This window comes from Pteropus alecto, unplaced genomic scaffold (genome assembly GCF_000325575.1).
Source record: "Pteropus alecto unplaced genomic scaffold, ASM32557v1 scaffold78, whole genome shotgun sequence".
In the NCBI taxonomy this organism is placed as follows: Eukaryota; Metazoa; Chordata; class Mammalia; order Chiroptera; family Pteropodidae; genus Pteropus; species Pteropus alecto.
The window spans coordinates 4,559,855-4,579,371 of NW_006443124.1; the positions used below are offsets into that span (position 1 = coordinate 4,559,855).

Genomic DNA, 19,517 nt, shown 5'->3' on the forward strand with positions numbered 1-19,517 from the left:
TTGTCTTCTCCTCAAGTGACTGTACATCTGAACACTGCAAAATATATGAAATATACTCACACTGTTGCATATTTATATGAAAAATACCCCCAAACACAACACTGTGCTAGAAAAAAAGTCCTTTTAACACTCAAAAGGTCCAAGTAAACAAGATTACCTCATCATCAACCCCTTCCAGATGCTAATCAACTGATACATTGAGCTTTATTGAAATATTATAGAGTATGGAAGCAGTTAATCCCAGATTGGATTATTTCTAACCGAATTTTTCAGCATACCCAATAAGCAAAGTCTGACTACTGGCCTAGGACTTGAGTGTATGAGGTGGTTGTTCCATCAAGGCACCATCTCCCACTTGGAGAGCCTATAGTCATGCTTCATATGGCTGCACCACTATACCTGCACATTGGAAATTTGTGGTAAAACATGTAACTTATAATACTTGAAAAAGACATTTCATCTGACGTATTTTATTGGTTTTGAAAAATGACCCTCACTGTGGCATTAGACTCCATGTCTGTCATTGTTATAGATCTTAGTAAAGCTTTACACAGCTTTATTTTATTCTTTAAGCATGTACCCAATCTTCCAGAAGGACCTAACTTTAATAAATGATCATGCTTTTAGAAGGTCAAGAAGCAGCTGAGATTTTTCAAGGCTACCAAGTTGAGGTACATGAAAACAGAAGCTAGACACCAAAGAAAACTTCAGACTGAAACCATCTTCAAGAACCTTTTATAGATCTGATTTAAAGAGAATCCTGAGAATAAGGCTTCTGCTAACCAAGTGCAATGAGAAAGACATAATTCATTCACATTCATAAACTACATGAATTAGGAACATCAAGTAGAAATAGGTGGAAGGTATAAAAATGTGATAGTCCACTTATTCCCATTCTTGTCCATAGACGTTCACTATGGAAATAATACCAAAACCTATGTCAATTAATTGTTGCATGATAAAGAATCACCACTGAAATAAACCATTAAACTTGCTTTAGCTCTTTAAAATTTTTTCGCCCGATCTTCAAAACACCTTTCACAAAACAAGAAGAAATTCACACAAAATATAATTCCTCCACGTTTATATTCTAAAGATAAATGAATGACTGAACTTACCTGAATACTTTGCATTTCATCCTTACATTCATATAAATCTATGGATGTTAACAAGGAATCTTTTTTCTCACAGCTTTCGTGACTAATGAGCGTGTCCGCGTAGTTGGGCTGCGGGAAGATCAAGTGACTCTTCCGTGAGTCCGCAGTGAGGGACACCTCGTGGGAATAGGTCTGCAGGAACGCCTGCACCCCATCCACGCCCACAAAGTGCGAGGCGGGCACGTGTGCCAGCTCACCTCCTGAAGCCTGGAGCAGGTGCGACGTGTACCAGCGCCTCACTCTGAGCGCCAACAGCACAATGACAAAGGCGAGGAAGACACAGGAGACCGAGGTCACTGCCACCACTAAGTACAGCGTGAGGCCTGAGGCGTCAGAGTCCTGCGGGACCTCTAAGCTACCCAGGTCGGCCAGGACATCTGGAATGCTGTCAGCCACTGCCACAGTGAGCGTGACGGTGGCAGAGAGAGGGGGCTGGCCATGGTCCTGGACGGCCACCACCAGGCTCTGCTTGAGGGCGTCTCTGTCCAGCAGGGCCCGCGCCGTGCGCACCTCGCCTGTGTGCAGTCCCACTGTGAAGAGCCCTGGCTCGCTGGCCTTGAGCAGGCGGTAGGACAGCCAGGCGTTCTGGCCTGAGTCTCTGTCCACTGCCACCACCTTGGTCACCAGGTAACCGGGCTCTGCAGAGCGAGGTGCCAGTTCCACACCGGTGGAACCGTCAGTGGGGAGCGCCGGGTACAGGATCTCTGGTGCGTTGTCGTTCTGGTCCAGCACAAATATGCTTAGCGACACGTTGCTGCTAAGCGGTGGGTCCCCACTGTCACGCGCAGTCACTCTCAGCTGCAGGTCACGGAACTGCTCATAGTCAAAAGAGTGCAATGCATACAGGACGCCGGTGTCGGAGTTGATGGAGACATAGGAGGATAGAGGTGTCCCCTGGATGGTGTCTTCAGCCAGGGAGTAGGTGACCCGGGCGTTCTCATCGCTGTCAGGGTCGTGTGCAGTCACAGAGAAGATGGAGGCACCTCTGGGGTTGTTCTCAGGGACATAGACAGAGTAGGAGGACTGGGGGAAGGCAGGCGGGTTATCATTGGTGTCTGCCACCATCATCAAGATGTGAGTTTCCGTAGACAAGGGTGGGATTCCACCATCTGTGGCTGTCAGTGTGATGTTATACACAGAGCGCATTTCCCGGTCTAGGTTTTTTGCTGTCACCAATCTGTAATAATTGTCTATTGATTTTTCTAATTTAAAAGGAAGATTTTCTGAAATACTGCAGGTCACCTCACCATTCTTCCTGGAATCTCGGTCGTGAAGATAGAAAAGAGCAATTACTGTTCCAGGAGGAGTGTCTTCAGGGATCAAGCTGCTTACAGATGTTACAGTCACTTCTGGGGCATTGTCATTCACATCTAAAATGGTGATCAGTATTTTAGCCCTTGTTGTACTACCAGCACCATCCTGAGCCTGAACTTCCATTTCATAGTAGCCAGATTCTTCATAATCTAGGCCTTCTAAAGTCGATAATTCTCCTGTAAGGGAGTTCAGCTGGAATATCTGTAGAATTTTTTGAGTTATTTTCCTAAAAGAATATGTCACTTCCCCATTGACTCCTTCATCTGGGTCGACAGCATTTACTGTTAGCAGTCTTGTGCCCACTGGCACGTTCTCAGGTACAGTTACTTGGTACTGGGGCGAAGAGAAGACTGGCGCGTGATCATTCACGTCCACCACTGTTACTTGGATGCTGGCGGTGCCGGATCGGGGCGGGTCGCCGCCGTCAGAGGCTGTGAGGAGGAGGTGGTGAACCGCTACTTCCTCCCTGTCTAGCACCCGCTCCAGCACTAATTCCGGATACTTAGTTCCGTCGTCACCAGTTTGCACAACCAGGGAAAAGTGGTGATTGGGGTTGAGCTGGTAGCTCTGGAGGGAGTTGGTGCCCACATCCGGATCTCTAGCCTCATTTAACGGTAACCGCACCCCAGGGGCTGTATTCTCCATTATTTTTACGTTCATTTCTTCCGTCAAGAACCTAGGAGAGTTGTCATTAACATCTGTGATTTCCACTTCTATAGGGTAAAGATTCATTTTCTCTTCCATCAGGATGTTAAAACCCACCAGACACCGCGCGCTCTGAGCGCAGAGCTCCTCCCGGTCTATCCTGTCCGCGGTGACCAAGCTGCCACTTCGCGGATGTAGAGTGAAAAGCTGTTTCCTACCTCTGGAGACGATGCGGACTCCGCGCTCCGTCAGCTCTTGGGGCTCCAGCCCCAGATCCTTAGCGATATTACCCACAAAGGACCCTTTGTCTGCCTCCTCCTGCACAGAGTAGAGAATATGTCCTGCCCAAGCTTGGCTCCGGATTCCCAGGAAGATGGAGAGCAGGATGAATCCTCTGTAATCCCCGCCCCTCTGCGGAGCCGCCATCGTTGTCTTGCAGATATTGTTTAGACCCTGGGCTACCTCCTGTTGTGTTTCTGGATGCCAGTCTGTCCGCGTAGGGCCCTCTGTATTCAGATAAGGAGCCGAGAATCCAGTAGAATAGAGATCTGAGTTTGGTGCCTCTTGGAAAAGAGTTTGTCTCAAACTGGCGTTTCTTTTTGTTGTAAAAGCACCGTAGTTTTGGCAGATCTTTTTGCTCCATTATTCCCCTGGCTGGTGAACAGCGGCGCTCAGAGTCCTTACTATGTTACTGCACCATACTGAAGCACAAGAACTGATTTTTCAGAAAGTTATTTTATCCTTCGAAATGCTTCCGTTTATATTTCTTTAATCCATATATCTCTGATATCATTTAAAAATCCATCTTAAGAAATTGAATTGATGCAACAATGTTCATGGATGAGTGTTTATTAATGCCAGATGATTTTTCAGAATGCTTTGGTTTGCATCGAAACTTTGCAATGATTCTTGGGCACTGCCTCACACTTTATTGCACATAGATAAAAATCAGCCATTGCAGGTAAAAAAAAGTGTGATTTATTTAAAACGGTGTTTGTATAAATAAGAAAGTTGTTATATAGGAACTGTTTACATCAGAGTAAAATTAATTTAAATTAATTAAATAATATTGAACGCATACTATGCACTAAACATCACCATGTAAAACTCAGATAGTAAAAATTTACTTTAAAATATAAAGAGGTAATTTAATAAAGTTTTCAATTGGATAGAACCTTAGAGATAATTTAGTCCAATACCTTTATTTTGATGATTTCTAAAATGAGAGGGAATCGCCTTGTCCTGAACTATCCAGTAGTAGAACCGATGTCAGAATATAAATATACTCATTCTCAGTCTTCTGAGAAGAAAAAGGGAATCATTATTGGCCTTGGCTGATGCCTTATGCTCAAAAGGTGCCATTAGAGATTAGGTGAGAAGCCAAGTAGCAACAATCAGTTATAGAAGCAACTCATTTTGTACAGAAGGTGGAAATTTGCAGGGGTCCTAAAGGCTGTGGATTCATAAGAAAGTAGGTCTTGGCTTGACTGCTTCTTTTCATCATGCAAGTCAAATAATCGTTCTACCTTATTCCAGAATAATTAAAGAAAGGTGGGTCTCTAGACAGCCTTTGAGCATACATGCAGGATGGTCTGAGAGGATCCTTCGAGGTTCTCATTTCTCAACTGATGTTAATAAAATAAATCTCAATCATTGATAGATCTGTGATTACCCTCAGCTGGTAAATAAAACAAAGTTCCTCCTACATAGTTGCAAGAGAAAAGAGAGTGACCTGCTCTGGAATGATGACCTAGCAAGAATTAGCCTTGCTTTGCAAATTATTTTAAGCCCTAGGGGAGTAGGTAGCAGCACCAAGAGGAGGAACCAGAAGTAATATTGAAAATGCTTAGCTTAGTTGGTGAGAAGTTTCTAAGTAATCTATTTTTGCTCTCTGATAACATTGCTCCAAAATATAGGGAATACTTTGAATGAAATACTGTTTATATCTATCCAAAGAATTCATAGTCATGTTTGTTTTCACCAAGTAGATAAAAGAACTGTTTGTTCAAAGGAACCAATATGAGTATTACAGATTAATTCCATAAACAGGAATTAAATACTATTTGTTTAGTAGTAATTTTGAACTCCTTGTTGATGTAAACAAAGCATATGGTCATCAAAGATCATGAGTATTTGCAGATATCTGCAAACAAAATTTTCATGTCTGGATATTATGGCTCCTAATGTTGTGATTTTTTCTATCTGATACTTCAAAACTCAGGGTCATCTCATATTTGTCTCTTATTCTATTTCTTAAAAGTCTGAATTAACATTACTTCTGAGCACTTTATTTGGAGCCAAATAAATAAGATCGAGACAGATGAAATTATAGACATAGTCTAAACATCAAGAATACTTTAGGAGTAAATGGCTGCATTGTCTCTAGTATCAAGTATTCTAAGTTAGTCTACAATATAAAATTAAATATCAAGAGTCTCTACTAGACCATCACATTATGTTTAAATATAAAATAAGCCTATTATATAAAGTTGAAATAATTTCACAGTTTGAAAGGAAGTATGTTATTATTGATTGAGTTGTTAAGAAGAATCTTGACCTTCATTGCCTTAAAAAATTCTACGGAAAGGCTATTTGACTCCCCAGGCATTGAATTATCTTCTCTTCTTTCTTCACGGAACCATTTGTTTGGAGTTCTATTTGGGTTTTCATTCCCAGGCAAAGACGTAGGAATTTTCCAGTGATTCTCTCTGAGATTTTACTCCTTCCCCTTTGACAACTTCCACCTCAACAGAAATTTGATCAGAAACTGGTGGTTTTCAGAGATAACAAATTAGCCCAATAATTTGGTAGATTTTTCCCTTGATGCTTCAAAATTCAGTATATACTCAAAATCTCAGAATGCCTATCTTATTCATAATGACCTATATGGTATGTAGCTTAAATTGCCTCATTTAGTCAGAACTTAGCAAATTCCAAGATTGCCAAGATTTAACACTTGGTCGGTCTACATGAATGAATGACTATTGTGAGAGTAAAATCTAATAGTTTTTCTGTCAGTAAAATATTTTATTTGTTTAAATGAAATGGTCATAGATGATTCAGGTAAGAGAATAAAATAAACCAGTTTGCTACTCATAAAACCAGTTAGTGAGCGTTGCTTATAACAATGAAGTTTCAGGATGTAATTTAAATCATCCAGAACTGATGATATAATAAAACAACATTTAACTGTCAGAGTGTGTGAAATAAATTATAATATTTGTATGAGAAACAATCTGACTCCCTTGACCAATACTCAAGATTCAAGACCTTTAAAATCATTTACTATTAAATTCTCATTAAAAGCATCAAAGAATTATATCGCAAATGTCTAAACAAATCAGATTTGAAAATGTGTATGACTGGAATCTCTTGGTTAGTCATATACATTTGGAATCTGGAAATAAATAATTCTACAATAATGGCTAAAATGTAAATAGTACAAATATTGATTTAGAATTCACACCTTTGGGCCACAATAAATCATACTAATTATCCTTCCAAATGGCAACCCTCCTTTCCTTAAATATTTGAATGAGTTCCTACAAGACAGAGCCCTATTTTATCTGGGTTAAACGTGCTAATTATTTAAATTCTTATTCGAGCACTATTTATCCTTCATTCTCCCATTCACTAGTCACGCCTCTATTTTTAAAGGTATATTTTGTAAGTGAGCATATTTAAAATTTTATTTTTGTTTTTAAATACTATCAAGCACACAGATTGCAGAGACATTGTAGTAGGCATACAGCATCAGGTACTTACATTTATTTGTTAATGATATAATAATGGTGATGTCGACAAATACTCGTTCACTGTACTGCTTTATAGTTTGAAAATGACTTTTATACAGTTATTTTATTATATTTTATTTTCCCAGAATTTGTGTCAGGTAGATAGGATGAGTCTTTTCAAGTTAAATTTTAATTTGAAGACTATAGATATTGTGACCGGCCTGAGGTGAGTAACAGATAGTTCCAGACATAGTATTCAGGTATCCAAACACCAAAGTTCAGGTCTTCCCAATTACTCTTATTTTTTATAAAAATAGTTTTGGATTATTAAGTGGTAAAGATAGAAATATCTCTCAAAAAATCTCCATCATTTTAGAAAGCAGTTGCTATTATTTAAAACTGGGGGGGGGGGACATGATATTGATCTTCTTTAACAGAGGCTGCAATTCAGGTTTTTCTTCACATTAGAAAAAGAATTTCAGAAATTGCACATACTAGGAAAAAAGAAACCCCAAGAAATGAGATGTATGCAAATGAAGGCACAGAGGGCTTCCCAAAGAGCTTCCCAAGACGTGAAAAATAAAAAAAAAAAATTATGGCATAAATTAAGATTTTTTTTCCATGAAGTTCGAGGAAGCTAAGGTTTCATAGACTTCTATTGGTATAAAAGAAAACCTTAAAATTGTATAACTCACCACAAACAACTAAAACAATTAAGCAATAAGTAAAGAGAATTTTAAAATTTCCTGTTCAACTAAGACCAACAAAATCAATAACCTCACCTGAACAAGGGATTCTTCCTCTTTACGGAAACCTGAATCTTCCTGGATCAAAAGTGGCTCGCTTCTCTCACAGCTCTCATGGCTAATGAGCGTGTCTGCATAGTTTGGCTGCGGGAAGATCAAGTGACTCTTCCGTGAGTCTGCAGTGAGGGACACCTCGTGGGAATAGGTCTGCAGGAACGCCCGCACCCCGTCCACGCCAACAAAGTGTGAGGCGGGCACGTGTGCCAGCTCACCTCCTGAAGCCTGGAGCAGGTGCGACGTGTACCAGCGCCTCACTCTGAGCGCCAACAGCACAATGACAAAGGCGAGGAAGACACAGGAGACCGAGGTCACTGCCACCACTAAGTACAGCGTGAGGCCTGAGGCGTCAGAGTCCTGCGGGACCTCTAAACTACCCAGGTCGGCCAGGACATCCGGAATGCTGTCAGCCACTGCTACAGTGAGCGTGACGGTGGCCGAGAGAGGGGGCTGGCCGTGGTCCTGGACGGCCACCACCAGGCTCTGCTTGAGGGTGTCTCTGTCCAGCAGGGCCCGCGCCGTGCGCACCTCGCCTGTGTGCAGCCCCACTGCAAAGAGCCCTGGCTCACTGGCCTTGAGCAGGCGGTAGGACAGCCAGGCATTCTGGCCTGAGTCTCTGTCCACTGCCACCACCTTGGTCACCAGGTAACCGGGCTCTGCAGAGCGGGGTGCCAGCTCCACACCGGTGGAACCGTCAGTGGGGAGCGCCGGGTACAGGATCTCTGGTGCGTTGTCGTTCTGGTCCAGCACAAATATGCTTAGCGACACGTTGCTGCTAAGCGGTGGGTCCCCACTGTCACGCGCAGTCACTCTCAGCTGCAGGTCACGGAACTGCTCATAGTCAAAAGAGTGCAATGCATACAGGACGCCGGTGTCGGAGTTGATGGAGACATAGGAGGATAGAGGTGCCCCCTGGATGGTGTCTTCAGCCAGGGAGTAGGTGACCCGGGCGTTCTCATCGCTGTCAGGGTCGTGTGCAGTCACAGAGAAGATGGAGGCACCTCTGGGGTTGTTCTCAGGGACGTAGACAGAGTAGGAGGACTGGGGGAAGGCAGGCGGGTTATCATTGGTGTCTGCCACATTTATGGAGATAAGCATTTCTGTAGACAGAGGTGGCACTCCTTTGTCTGTGGCTGTCACAGTGATGTTGTACAGGGATATCTGTTCTCGATCTAGAACTGTATTGGTCACTAATCGATAATAATTGTCTACTGATTTTTCCAGTTCAAATGGCTGACTTCTTGATATGGAACAAGTTACCAGGCCATTCAGCCCAGAGTCTTGATCATATACTTGAAAAAGAGCAATTACTGTTCCTGGAGGCGTACTTTCAGCAACTGACCTGCTTCCAGATGTAACTACCACTTCTGGTACATTATCATTCACATCTAAGACAGTTATTAAGACTTTTGCTCTGTCTTGTAGACCTGGCCGATCCCGGGCTTCAACATCCAGCTCATAAAAGCTGGAGTCCTCATAGTCTAGGCTTGCAGAAGTTGATATTTCTCCAGTCAAAACATTCAAGCAGAAAATCTTTGAGATCTTTTCTGTAATCCTCACAAAGGAATATGTTACTTCTGCATGGACTCCTTCATCCTGGTCGGTGGCATTTACTGACAACACTGGCGTACCTACTGGCAGATTTTCAGGAACACTCACACTGTAGACAGGCTGAGTAAACACTGGAGCATTGTCATTCACATCTAAGACAGTTACCAGAATTCGTGCCACACCTGAGCGAACAGGGTCACCGCCATCCATGGCAGTAAGAACCAAATGGTAAATAGCTTCTCCTTCCCGGTCCAGGGCAGCATCCAGCACCAGCTCTGGGTATTTGGGCCCATGGGCTTTAGTTGGCACGTCCACTGAAAAGTGCCTATTTCCACTGAGCTTGAAGCCCTGAAGAGAGTTCATTCCCACATCTGGGTCACAGACCTCCATTAGCGGAAAACGAGAGGATGGGGCTGCGTTTTCGAGAATTTTCACCTCCAATTCTTCCCTTAAGAATTGGGGTGTATTGTCATTAATATCCAAGATTTCTACTTCTATGGGATAAAGATTCAGTTTATCCTCAACGAGGATATTAAAACTCACCAGACACCGCGCACTCTGAGCGCAGAGCTCCTCCCGGTCTATCCTGCCCGCGGTGACCAAGCTGCCACTTCCCAGGTTCAGAGCGAAAAGCTGCGTCCTACCTCTGGAGACGATGCGGACTCCGCGCTCCGCCAGCTCCCGGGGCTCCAGCCCCAGGTCCTTGGAGATGTTGCCCACGAATGAACCTTTGTCCAGCTCCTCAGGAATGGAGTAAGAGATTGGCCCGGCCTGGGCCCCCCACAGCGTCCCCAGGATCTTGAAGAGCAGGACTAACCCACTGTAGCGCCGCCAGCATCTTTGCGGAGCCTCCATTACTGGCTCCTTATGGACTTCCCTGGGATTATGAGTGGCGGGAACAGGTTCTCACACTCTTGAGCTTCTCAGAATTAGAGGTCAAGGTCCATAAACAAGCAGAGATCCTATGTGAAGCGTTTTAGGTCAGAATTTTTGTGCAGCTGCAGAGCTTTTATGTCTGATCTGCTTTTGTGCTTGGAGGATGTAACTCGAGTTCTCATTGCTTTCCTTACCCGGGTTAGTGAACAGCGACGCTTAGAGTCCTGATATAATACTGCATCCTTTTTGTGAGACCATCATACACAGGATCTTATTTCTGCTAAATCTGCATGGATGACACTTGTAAAATTTTTGTCCCCAAGAATGAGAAGCATTTGGAAAAATAAAAGAGCCTATTTTGAATAATTTTATATGTTCCCTGGAATTTATCACTCATTTTGTGGCAATATTTCTTAGGGCCTTGGAGAACAAATAACATTACGATTTCCTGTAAATCTTGAATTATCACACTCCACCATCATTTATATTTGTCCCATTTTTGATAAGGGTACCAACAACCAGAGACATATTCGGAACCAATACACTCAGTGTCAGTTAAGTGTTGTCATGATCTATTTTTATAAATGTATAGATTAAGATCTGCTCTAATTTAGCCAATATTTGTGTATACTTTTTAAAACATGAAAAGGAATGAGAATATATGGGCTACATTGAAAAATATTTTTATATTATACATTATATACAAACCGTAGTTTAGGGCTGCATCGAAACTAAGTAAGTCACTTAATTGCCTAAATTTGTGTTTAATTACGTCTAGGTAATATGTTTCACAATGAGAATGTGAGGTACTAATGTATTAGAAATATTTCAGGATATATTGTTTTAGGATAATCAATTTCAAGATCACAAGGCAACTTTTATGAAAGAACAATTGTAATATAGGCAAGTGAACAAAGAATTTCTAACACTCCCGTTGTATGCCCCCCAAATAAATTAAATACAATAAAATCATTATCTAGCCTATATACTTTTTACCTCTAAAATAATCAGTTGAAACCTAATTAAACTTATGGGAAGAAAGGACTTTGAAGTAACTCACCTGTTGTAAATTAACTGATTCAGAAGTCATTTTGGGGTTGTCATTGCTGGTACTTTCAAACCAAGAGGCTTCATTACATAGAAGATCTTGTGGTGGAGCATGTTCAGGGTTTATATTGAGAAACTTAAATTCAGTTTTTGAGGAATGCGAGGCAGCGCATAGATTGTAGGAATAAGGCAAAGTCCCTTCGCAGTAGTTAGGAAAAACCTCGGGTGCAGTCTTGGAGCAGACAGCACTTGTCTGAAAGCAACTCCAGCGGGTAGAGCTGGAGGAGCGTCGCAGGCTCAGGGCAACCGCCAGAATCACCGCGAGGAGGAAGAGCACTGAAATCAAGGCTAAGGCCACCACTAGGTAAAACTGTAGCTCAGCCTGGGGGTCAGAGGGCTCGGCGCGGTCACTGAAGTCTGGCAGAGCCTCTTGTAGGCTGTCTGCGAAAATCAGGTGCAGCGTGGCGGTGGCCGAGAGGGGTGGCTGTCCCCCATCGCGCACAGCGACCAGCAGGCGCTGGCGGGCACAGTCCCTGTCGCCCAAAGCGCGCGCCGTGCGCACCTCGCCCGTGCGCAGCCCCAAGCTGAACAGTCCGGGCTCGCTGGCCTGCAGCACGTGGTAGGACAGCCAGGCGTTGTGTCCCGAGTCCGCGTCCACCGCCACCACCTTGGTGACCAGGTAGCCGGGCTGCGCGGCGCGCGGCACCGTGTCGAAGAGCGCCGAGCCGTCGGGCCCCAGCGTCGGGTACAGCACCCTAGGCGCGTTGTCGTTGCGGTCGCCCACCAACACGCGCAGGCTCACGTTGGCGCTGAGCGCGGGCGAGCCCTGGTCGCGGGCCTGCAGCGTCAGCTCGAAGGCGCGCAGCTGCTCGTGGTCGAAGGCGCGCTGCGCGAACACCACGCCGCTCTGCGCGCTCACGGACACGTAGGACGACAGCGCTCGTGGCTCCAGGTCGCTGGCCACGATGGAGTAGGAGACGTGGCCGTTGGGTCCCAAGTCCGGGTCGGAAGCGCTGACTTGGGCGATAGATGCCCCGGGTGGGTTGTTCTCGGCCACCGGGACCATGTAGGAGGCCTGGAAGAAAACAGGAGCATTGTCGTTGACATCAGCGACATTAAAGGTGACGCTTCTTTTGGAGGAGAGAGGAGGTTTACCTCTATCGGTGGCTGTGATGGTGATGTTGTATTCCGGAGTCTGCTCTCGATCTAGGGCTCCATCTGTCACTAACTTGTATGTGTTTTTCGTATCTTGAACTATTTTAAATGGGAAATTTCCATGTAGTTGGCATAGGGTTTCCCCATTTAATCCAGAATCTCGATCATGTGTTTTGATCAGGGCAACAACAGTCCCCAGTTCAGCATCTTCTTGTATATGTTTAGATTCAGAATCCAGGGTTATCTCCGGAGCATTGTCGTTTTCGTCCAGAATATCTATTTGTATTTTACAATGGGCTGTGTGATGTCCACCATCCTTTGCTTCTACCCCAATCGTGTAGCTCTCTCTCTCTTCAAAATCCAGTCCTCCACCAGTGGTGAGTTCCCCTGTTTTACTGTCCAGCTTGAACAGTTGTCTCACTTCCTTACCAATATTGATGAAAGCGTAAGTGATCTCAGCATTGATGCCTTCGTCCAAGTCAGTGGCCATTACTCTTAGCACAGAGGAGCCCACTGGCAGATTCTCCTGAACACTGACCCTGTACATGTCCTGGGCGAACACTGGGGGGTTATCATTTGCGTCTGCCACAACCACCCTGATCTGGGTAGTGCAGCTTCTGGCAGGCTCACCCCCATCCACAGCTGTGAGGACCAGGTGGTGGCAGGACTGCTCTTCCCTGTCCAGGGGAGCTTTCACTACCAGCTCTGGGTACCTACTGCCGTCTAGGTTCTCCTTCTGGATCAAAGAGAAGTGCGGATCTGGGCTGAGGTAGTAATGCTGCAGGGAATTGAGCCCTACATCTGAGTCTTGTGCGGATTCCAAGGCAAAGGTGGCTCCAGTTAGGGTCAGTTCACTGATTTCCAGCTCAGTGATATTTCTGCTGAAGGTCGGTGGGTTATCGTTCACATCCTGAATCACCACAGTTATATGAAAAAAGTTCAAAGGCTTTTCAGCGACCATTTCGAATTCCAGAACACAGGTCGACTTCTTGCCACAAATCTGCTCTCGGTCTATGCGATCGCTCACAAGTAAGTCCCCGTTCTCGGTGTTCACTGTAAAGAATTTCTTCTCGGTACTAACCCGCAGGTTCCGAGTAGGCAAATCTGGCACACTAAGCCCCAGATCCTTGGCGAGGTTCCCCACCAGCGAGCCTCTTGCCAGCTCCTCCGGAATAGTGTAGCGGATCGGCTCCGAGAGCGCGGGGCAGAACAAAGACAGCAGGAGGAGAAAAGGCATTCGCCTCCGCCCAGCCCGGCCCTGCGGTCCCCAGCGGCTTCCCATCCCTCTCTCTATGCCTTTGCCTTACTGATTCCGAAGAGCTGAGATTGCTAAATGATCCCAATAGTTCTCTGAGCAGGAGTGACTCCTTGATTTGTCTTGGCAGGCAGATTCTCTGATAGGTATCTCCGCGGCAGAGAGCCGGAGAGGGAGTGCACAGTTCTCCGGATTCCGGGGTCCAATGAGGATTTCTTTAGGTCTAGAGGAGCTGACACTTCGCTTAGTACTAGCCGACAGCGGCACCCCGCGTCTGGGCTGCAGAACTGCAGTACTGGTTACTAAGCTCCAAATACAGAGAAGCCTAGAAGACAATTCCACTGTGTCCTGATGCTGATAATCATTCTTCCCAGTGGACAATAATTTTCATATTATTTTAAATATTTACTATGTCTTAGATCTGGCTGTCATTTCTTTGAAGTTGAACTTTATCCATCCAAATCAAGTGATTTTTATTCTTCAAAGAGCAGAGGTACCTTGCTGAAGATATTTATTGGCAGAGTGGTGCTTTTAGTTTCCATTTTCATAACACCTTTCCTGCTTACCTTAGTAGAACTGAGGACCAAATAAAATAATATATAGAAAGTAATACAAATGAAAGACAGTGTTGGTGGTGGCGTAAAGCGTAATATGTAAATACTTGAAATAGTTTGATATGTGTTATTCCACTCTATTTCCTTTTCTTCTAACTTATAAAAGTTATGTCTCATAGCTTTTAGTTGTATCTTGTTTCACTTTCCTGTATCTTATCTTCCTTTTTATTATCTTTATCATCTTCTTATCTTTATCTTCTCTCCAAATTAATATGTAGCAAGGAGATTGGTTGTCCTTATAAAATAGAAGCATAGTAAGAAGCAATACACTCTCTTTTCTTTAGTTTCCAAGTGTCTATTTTTAACTGAAAGACTATAAATAAAAATTATTCCACTAATTTTATTTTTCCACACTACATTACTATTGTCTTTAATTGTATTGTTTCTTCTCAAGTAGCTTAATAATGGTGAGTTATTTGGATTATGAGGGTGAAGTATGAGTCCTTATAATTATATATTTCAAAGAAAGTAATCTATGTTGCCAAATTTTCCTTGATACCCAGCTTACTATCTGGTCATCCCAGCTCTTGTTATTGACACTCTTCTATTGTTAATAAGCATTCCAATTTTCATGTTTCTGATATATGTCTTACAGTTTTGATTCCACTTCAAAACTAGAAAATTCATAAATAAATTGTTTAACCTACATAATATATTGTCGTTCTAAAATTTTACAGATGTGTTGTAGCAGTGTTGAACTCATAGTAGAATAGCATTAGATACCATTGTGTTCAGGATTCTGGACAGAAACTCATAGGCACCTCTACTTTATACAAACATAAAAAACACTACTGACTCAAGACTTTGTTCCAAAACATGACTGAGCAAGTACCTTTCCGCCACTGTGTAAACTTTTATTAGTAGAGGAAAATTGTCTTTTCAGAACACATATGAAACTAAAGATTCAAACATTTAAAAAGGTATACAGTATATATAATATGGACACTCAAGAATTTTATTATGTAAAATCTAGTGAAGTTTATAGAGGTTTAAAAGGTATTTTTCCATTGCATGAAAAATTTAAGACACATACCCAAATCAATAACTTTTTCTGTAAAAAATAATGGAAAAGTGAGTTTTCATGTAGGAGTGAATGATATCAGCATCTATTATACAGCTTCTCCTGTTAATCTTTGGATGCATTCATTATTCAGTGAGTCTGCACATTTTACATTGAAATCAGAATCGACCCTATATAAATATAATTGGATCCCCTTCAAATAAATGTTCAAAGAATATTTTAAAATAAAAATCAAGTGGCCCTAGTTTCCCAAATGTATCAATAAACCTTTCATGTGGTTGAGTAATATAGCCTACTATTCCATAAATAATGTTTTATTACCATTTCCCCATTTATTCATACTTTGCAGCTGATGTTCAAGTTGAAAATACAAAATATGAAAGATCAAAAATTCATTTAAAAAGAAGCTCTTGAAAATCATCTTCAGTAAATCAGAGGTCAAAGTGAATAGGGTAGCTCTGTCATTACAACACATACTCATGAAATTTGAGACCTACACACCAGCATTTCATTAAGAAAAATCTATTAATTTAAGATAAACACATCTCTGAGAAATGAGTTTTAAAATTTTAAATCATTTTAAAGTTGAATTGATTTTCCAAACACAAATCTTAGACTTTAATAATAAAGCAAAATTGTATACAAACATTCAGGTAGATACTGATTATGAAAAGTGAAGGGGTTACCTGTAACCAGAAGGTGTCAGGTGTATGACATATTTGAATTTAATGAACAGCAGTATCTAAATCTTTGGAGATTTTAAATTACATCATAGAATGAAGTACAATTCTAAGGCTCCTCATTAATTCCTTATCTCAACAGATACACATGTTCAATAAGTTCATGGTGTAATCCAAACTTTCCAGATTTCAGAATGCCACAGACATTATCATCACTAGAAATTTAAGCTCTTTTTTTATATTTATGATGCAGAAGTTTTCTATATTTTTCCACTGATTTATGCAAATACTGTAAATTATTCCCTTATGCAGACAGCAGATATGCTAAAATGGCAATGTTGCACAGTATTCTTTGTAAAACATATTCACTATTGGTATTTAGGCAAATATTCAAGAAAGAACATTAAATCCAGCAATTTTGACCAACCAAACAACTCATTCATTAAGATAACAGTTCTAAGTATAAGAAAGTCTTTGGGTAAAGTGATTATATTTAACCACTTTCTTTTGAGGTCCTTTTTTCATTTAAATCTCTGGACATTAGCTAGATTTTCTAAAATATCTACATATTGAAAAAATAAGACATTAAACCAAAGTATAACTTGAAAATAAATGGAGAAAGCATCAATTATTAAATTAAATTAAGCTAATCTCTAAATAAAGTAAATTATGACTCATTACATAACTAACCTATTTTGAATGTGTAAGAAAAATAACTGAGGAAACAAATTAATAAAATGCTCCAAGCATCCCTACTGAAAAAGAAAACTCACCTGGACAACTTCTGGTTCTTTGTTTGCGTTTATTTTCTCAGGTATCAGAAGAGGCTCGCTTTTCTCACAGCTCTCGTGGCTGATGAGCGTGTCCGCGTAATTGGGCTGCGGGAAGATCAGGTGACTCTTCCGTGAGTCCGCAGTGAGGGACACCTCATGGGAATAGGTCTGCAGGAACGCCTGTACCCCGTCCACGCCCACAAAGTGAGAAGCGGGTAGACTTGCCAATCCGCCTCCAGAAGCCTGGAGCAGGCGCGATGTGTACCAGCGTCTCACTCTGAGCGCCAGAAGAACGATGACAAAGGCGAGGAAGACGCAGGAGACAGTGGCCACTGCCACCACGAGGTACAGCGTGAGGATGGAGTCGTCAGGGTTGGCAGAGGGCTCAAAACTGCCCAGATCCGCCAGGACATCTGGGATGTTGTCTGCCACGGCCACGGTGAGAGTGACGGTGGCGGAGAGAGGGGGCTGACCATGGTCCTGGACCACCACTACCAGGCTCTGCTTGAGGGCGTCTCTGTCCAGCAGGGCACGCGCTGTGCGCACCTCGCCGGTGTGCAGTCCTATTGCGAAGAGCCCTGGCTCGCTGGCCTTGAGCAGGCGATAGGACAGCCAGGCGTTCTGGCCTGAGTCTTTGTCCACTGCCACCACCTTAGTCACCAGGTAGCCAAGCTCTGCAGAGCGGGGTGCCAGTTCCACACCGGTGGAACCATCGGTGGGGAGTGTGGGGTACAAAATTTCAGGAGCGTTGTCATTTTGGTCCAATATGAACAGGATCAGTGAAACATTGCTGCTAAGTGGAGGGTCTCCACTGTCACTGGCTGTCACCCACAGCTGCAGGTCTCTAACCTGCTCATAATCAAAAGAGCCCAGTGCATACAGGATTCCAGTTTCAGAGTTTATGGAGACATAGGAGGAGAGAGGTGTTGCCTGAAATGCGTCCTTGGCCAGAGAATAAGTGACCTGGGCATTGTTGCCACTGTCGGGGTCGTGGGCGGTCACAGAGAAGATTGAGATGCCCCTGGGATTGTTTTCTGGGATGTAGGTGGAGTATGAGGCATGAGGGAAGATGGGAGGATTGTCATTGATGTCTGCCACTTTCAGAGAGATGTGGTTTTCTGTAGACAGGGGTGGGTTTCCATGGTCAATGACAGTTATTGTGATGTTATAATCTGAGATCTCTTCTCTGTCCAGGGTTCTCGTTGTCAATAAGTGATAATAATTATCAACTGACTTTTCCAATTTGAAAGGCAAATTCCTGGGGATAGAACATGCAATCTCACCATTCTCTCCAGAATCACCATCATGTATGCTAAAGAGTGCAATTACAGTTCCAGGAAGACAGTCTTCAGAGATGGAACTGGCAAGAGAGGTCAGGATCATTTCTGGGACATTGTCATTCACGTCTTGTACTGTGACCACCACTTTAGCACTGGCAAGAAGAGCACCTCCATCCTGAGCTACCACTTCCATGAGATAGAATCTGGATTCTTCATAATCCAGTGATTGCACAGTTGAGATTTCACCCAGATTAGAATCAAGTTGGAAAGTCTCTGAAATTTTGTCTTCTTCATTGCGAAAAGCGTAGGTCAATTTCCCATTTATTCCCTCATCTGGATCGGTAGCCGTTAATGTGAGCAGCCGAGTGCCCACAGGTATGTTCTCTGGAACACTCACTCTGTACTCTGATTGAGTGAACTGGGGCGCATTATCATTTGCGTCGAGGACCATCACTCGGACATGCGTAGTACTAGAAAGTATGGGGTCTCCGCCATCTAAAGCCGTGAGAAGGAGATCGTGAACAGCCACTTTCTCGCGGTCCAAGGGCTGTTCAAGTACCAGCTCCGGGTATTTATGTCCATCAGTTCCACTTTTCTCATCCAAAAAGAAGTGTATATTGGAGCTAAGCTGGTAATTCTGGAGGGAGTTCACACCCACATCCGCATCTCGAGCGAAGGGAAGCACTAACCGTGTTCCCGTAGCCGCATTTTCACTAACTTTTACTTTTACTTCCTCATCCTTGAAACGCGGGAAGTTATCATTAATATCTATTATTTCTACTTCTACTCCATAAATTTTCATTTTATTCTCAACCAAGATGTTAAAACTCACCAGACACCGCGCGCTCTGAGCGCAGAGCTCCTCCCGGTCTATCCTGCCCGCGGTGACCAAGCTGCCACTTCCCAGGTTCAGAGCGAAAAGCTGCGTCCTACCTCTGGAGACGATGCGGACTCCGCGCTCCGCCAGCTCCCAGGGCTCCAGCCCGAGATCCTTCACAATGTTGCCTACGAACGAGCCTTTGTCCAGCTCCTCCAGCACTGAGTAGCGGATCTGCCCGGCCCCGGCTCCCCACTGCGTCCCCAGGAACAGGAAGAGCAGGAGCAGCTCTCTGCAGTTCCAACATCTCAAAGGATCCGCCATTGCCTTCTCTCTGACCAGTTTTCCTTTAGGCTTGGTTCCAGCCTGCTGTTTCCTTATTTCTTTGAAGCCAAAGGGAACACATTCCTTGCTGCAAGTGGGAGAGGGGCCCGCGCGGAAGGCTTTCCCAGGAGCTAGTCCGGTTTGTGCGTGTTTAGTGCAGAAGGAGCAAAGTAGGGTCGCATCAGCAGCAGCTTCTTTCCCACTTTGGTGAACAGCGACACTCAGAGTCCTAACAAGTTACTACACCAATTCCATTTTTATTTCATAAATGTTTAATTATATTTTATTTCCAATAATTTGCTATATCCTTCATGTATTACCATGTGACATTCTTTATATTTAATTAAGATTTAGTTCTGAAAGGCAAAAGATTTCCATAAACCCCTGAAATCAATATAATTATGAGGTTCCTTTTACTTCTTTAGGAAAGTTTTATTTAATGTGCCACTGAGTTTATGTCCTTTATTTACT

General features: G+C 43.3%; 1 protein-coding gene across 5 annotated transcripts in view; it reads right to left on the reverse strand.

Moving 5' to 3' along the window:
- The window catches only part of LOC102880889 (protocadherin gamma-C4), a 121,391-nt gene extending 102,139 nt beyond the window's left edge, over positions 1–19,252 (reverse strand). The window contains exons 1-2 of one of the 5 annotated variants that reach the window (XM_006923011.3): positions 11,141–14,364; positions 10,062–10,366 (exon numbers count right to left, since the gene is read on the reverse strand). In XM_006923011.3, coding sequence (XP_006923073.2) covers positions 10,361–10,366; positions 11,141–13,564 — 2,430 coding nt within the window. In that variant the 5' untranslated portion in view covers positions 13,565–14,364 and the 3' untranslated portion in view covers positions 10,062–10,360. The other 4 variants (XM_015597977.2, XM_015597975.2, XM_015597972.2 and 1 more) reach the window with 4 other exon arrangements.
- Positions 19,253–19,517: the final 265 nt, after the last annotated feature.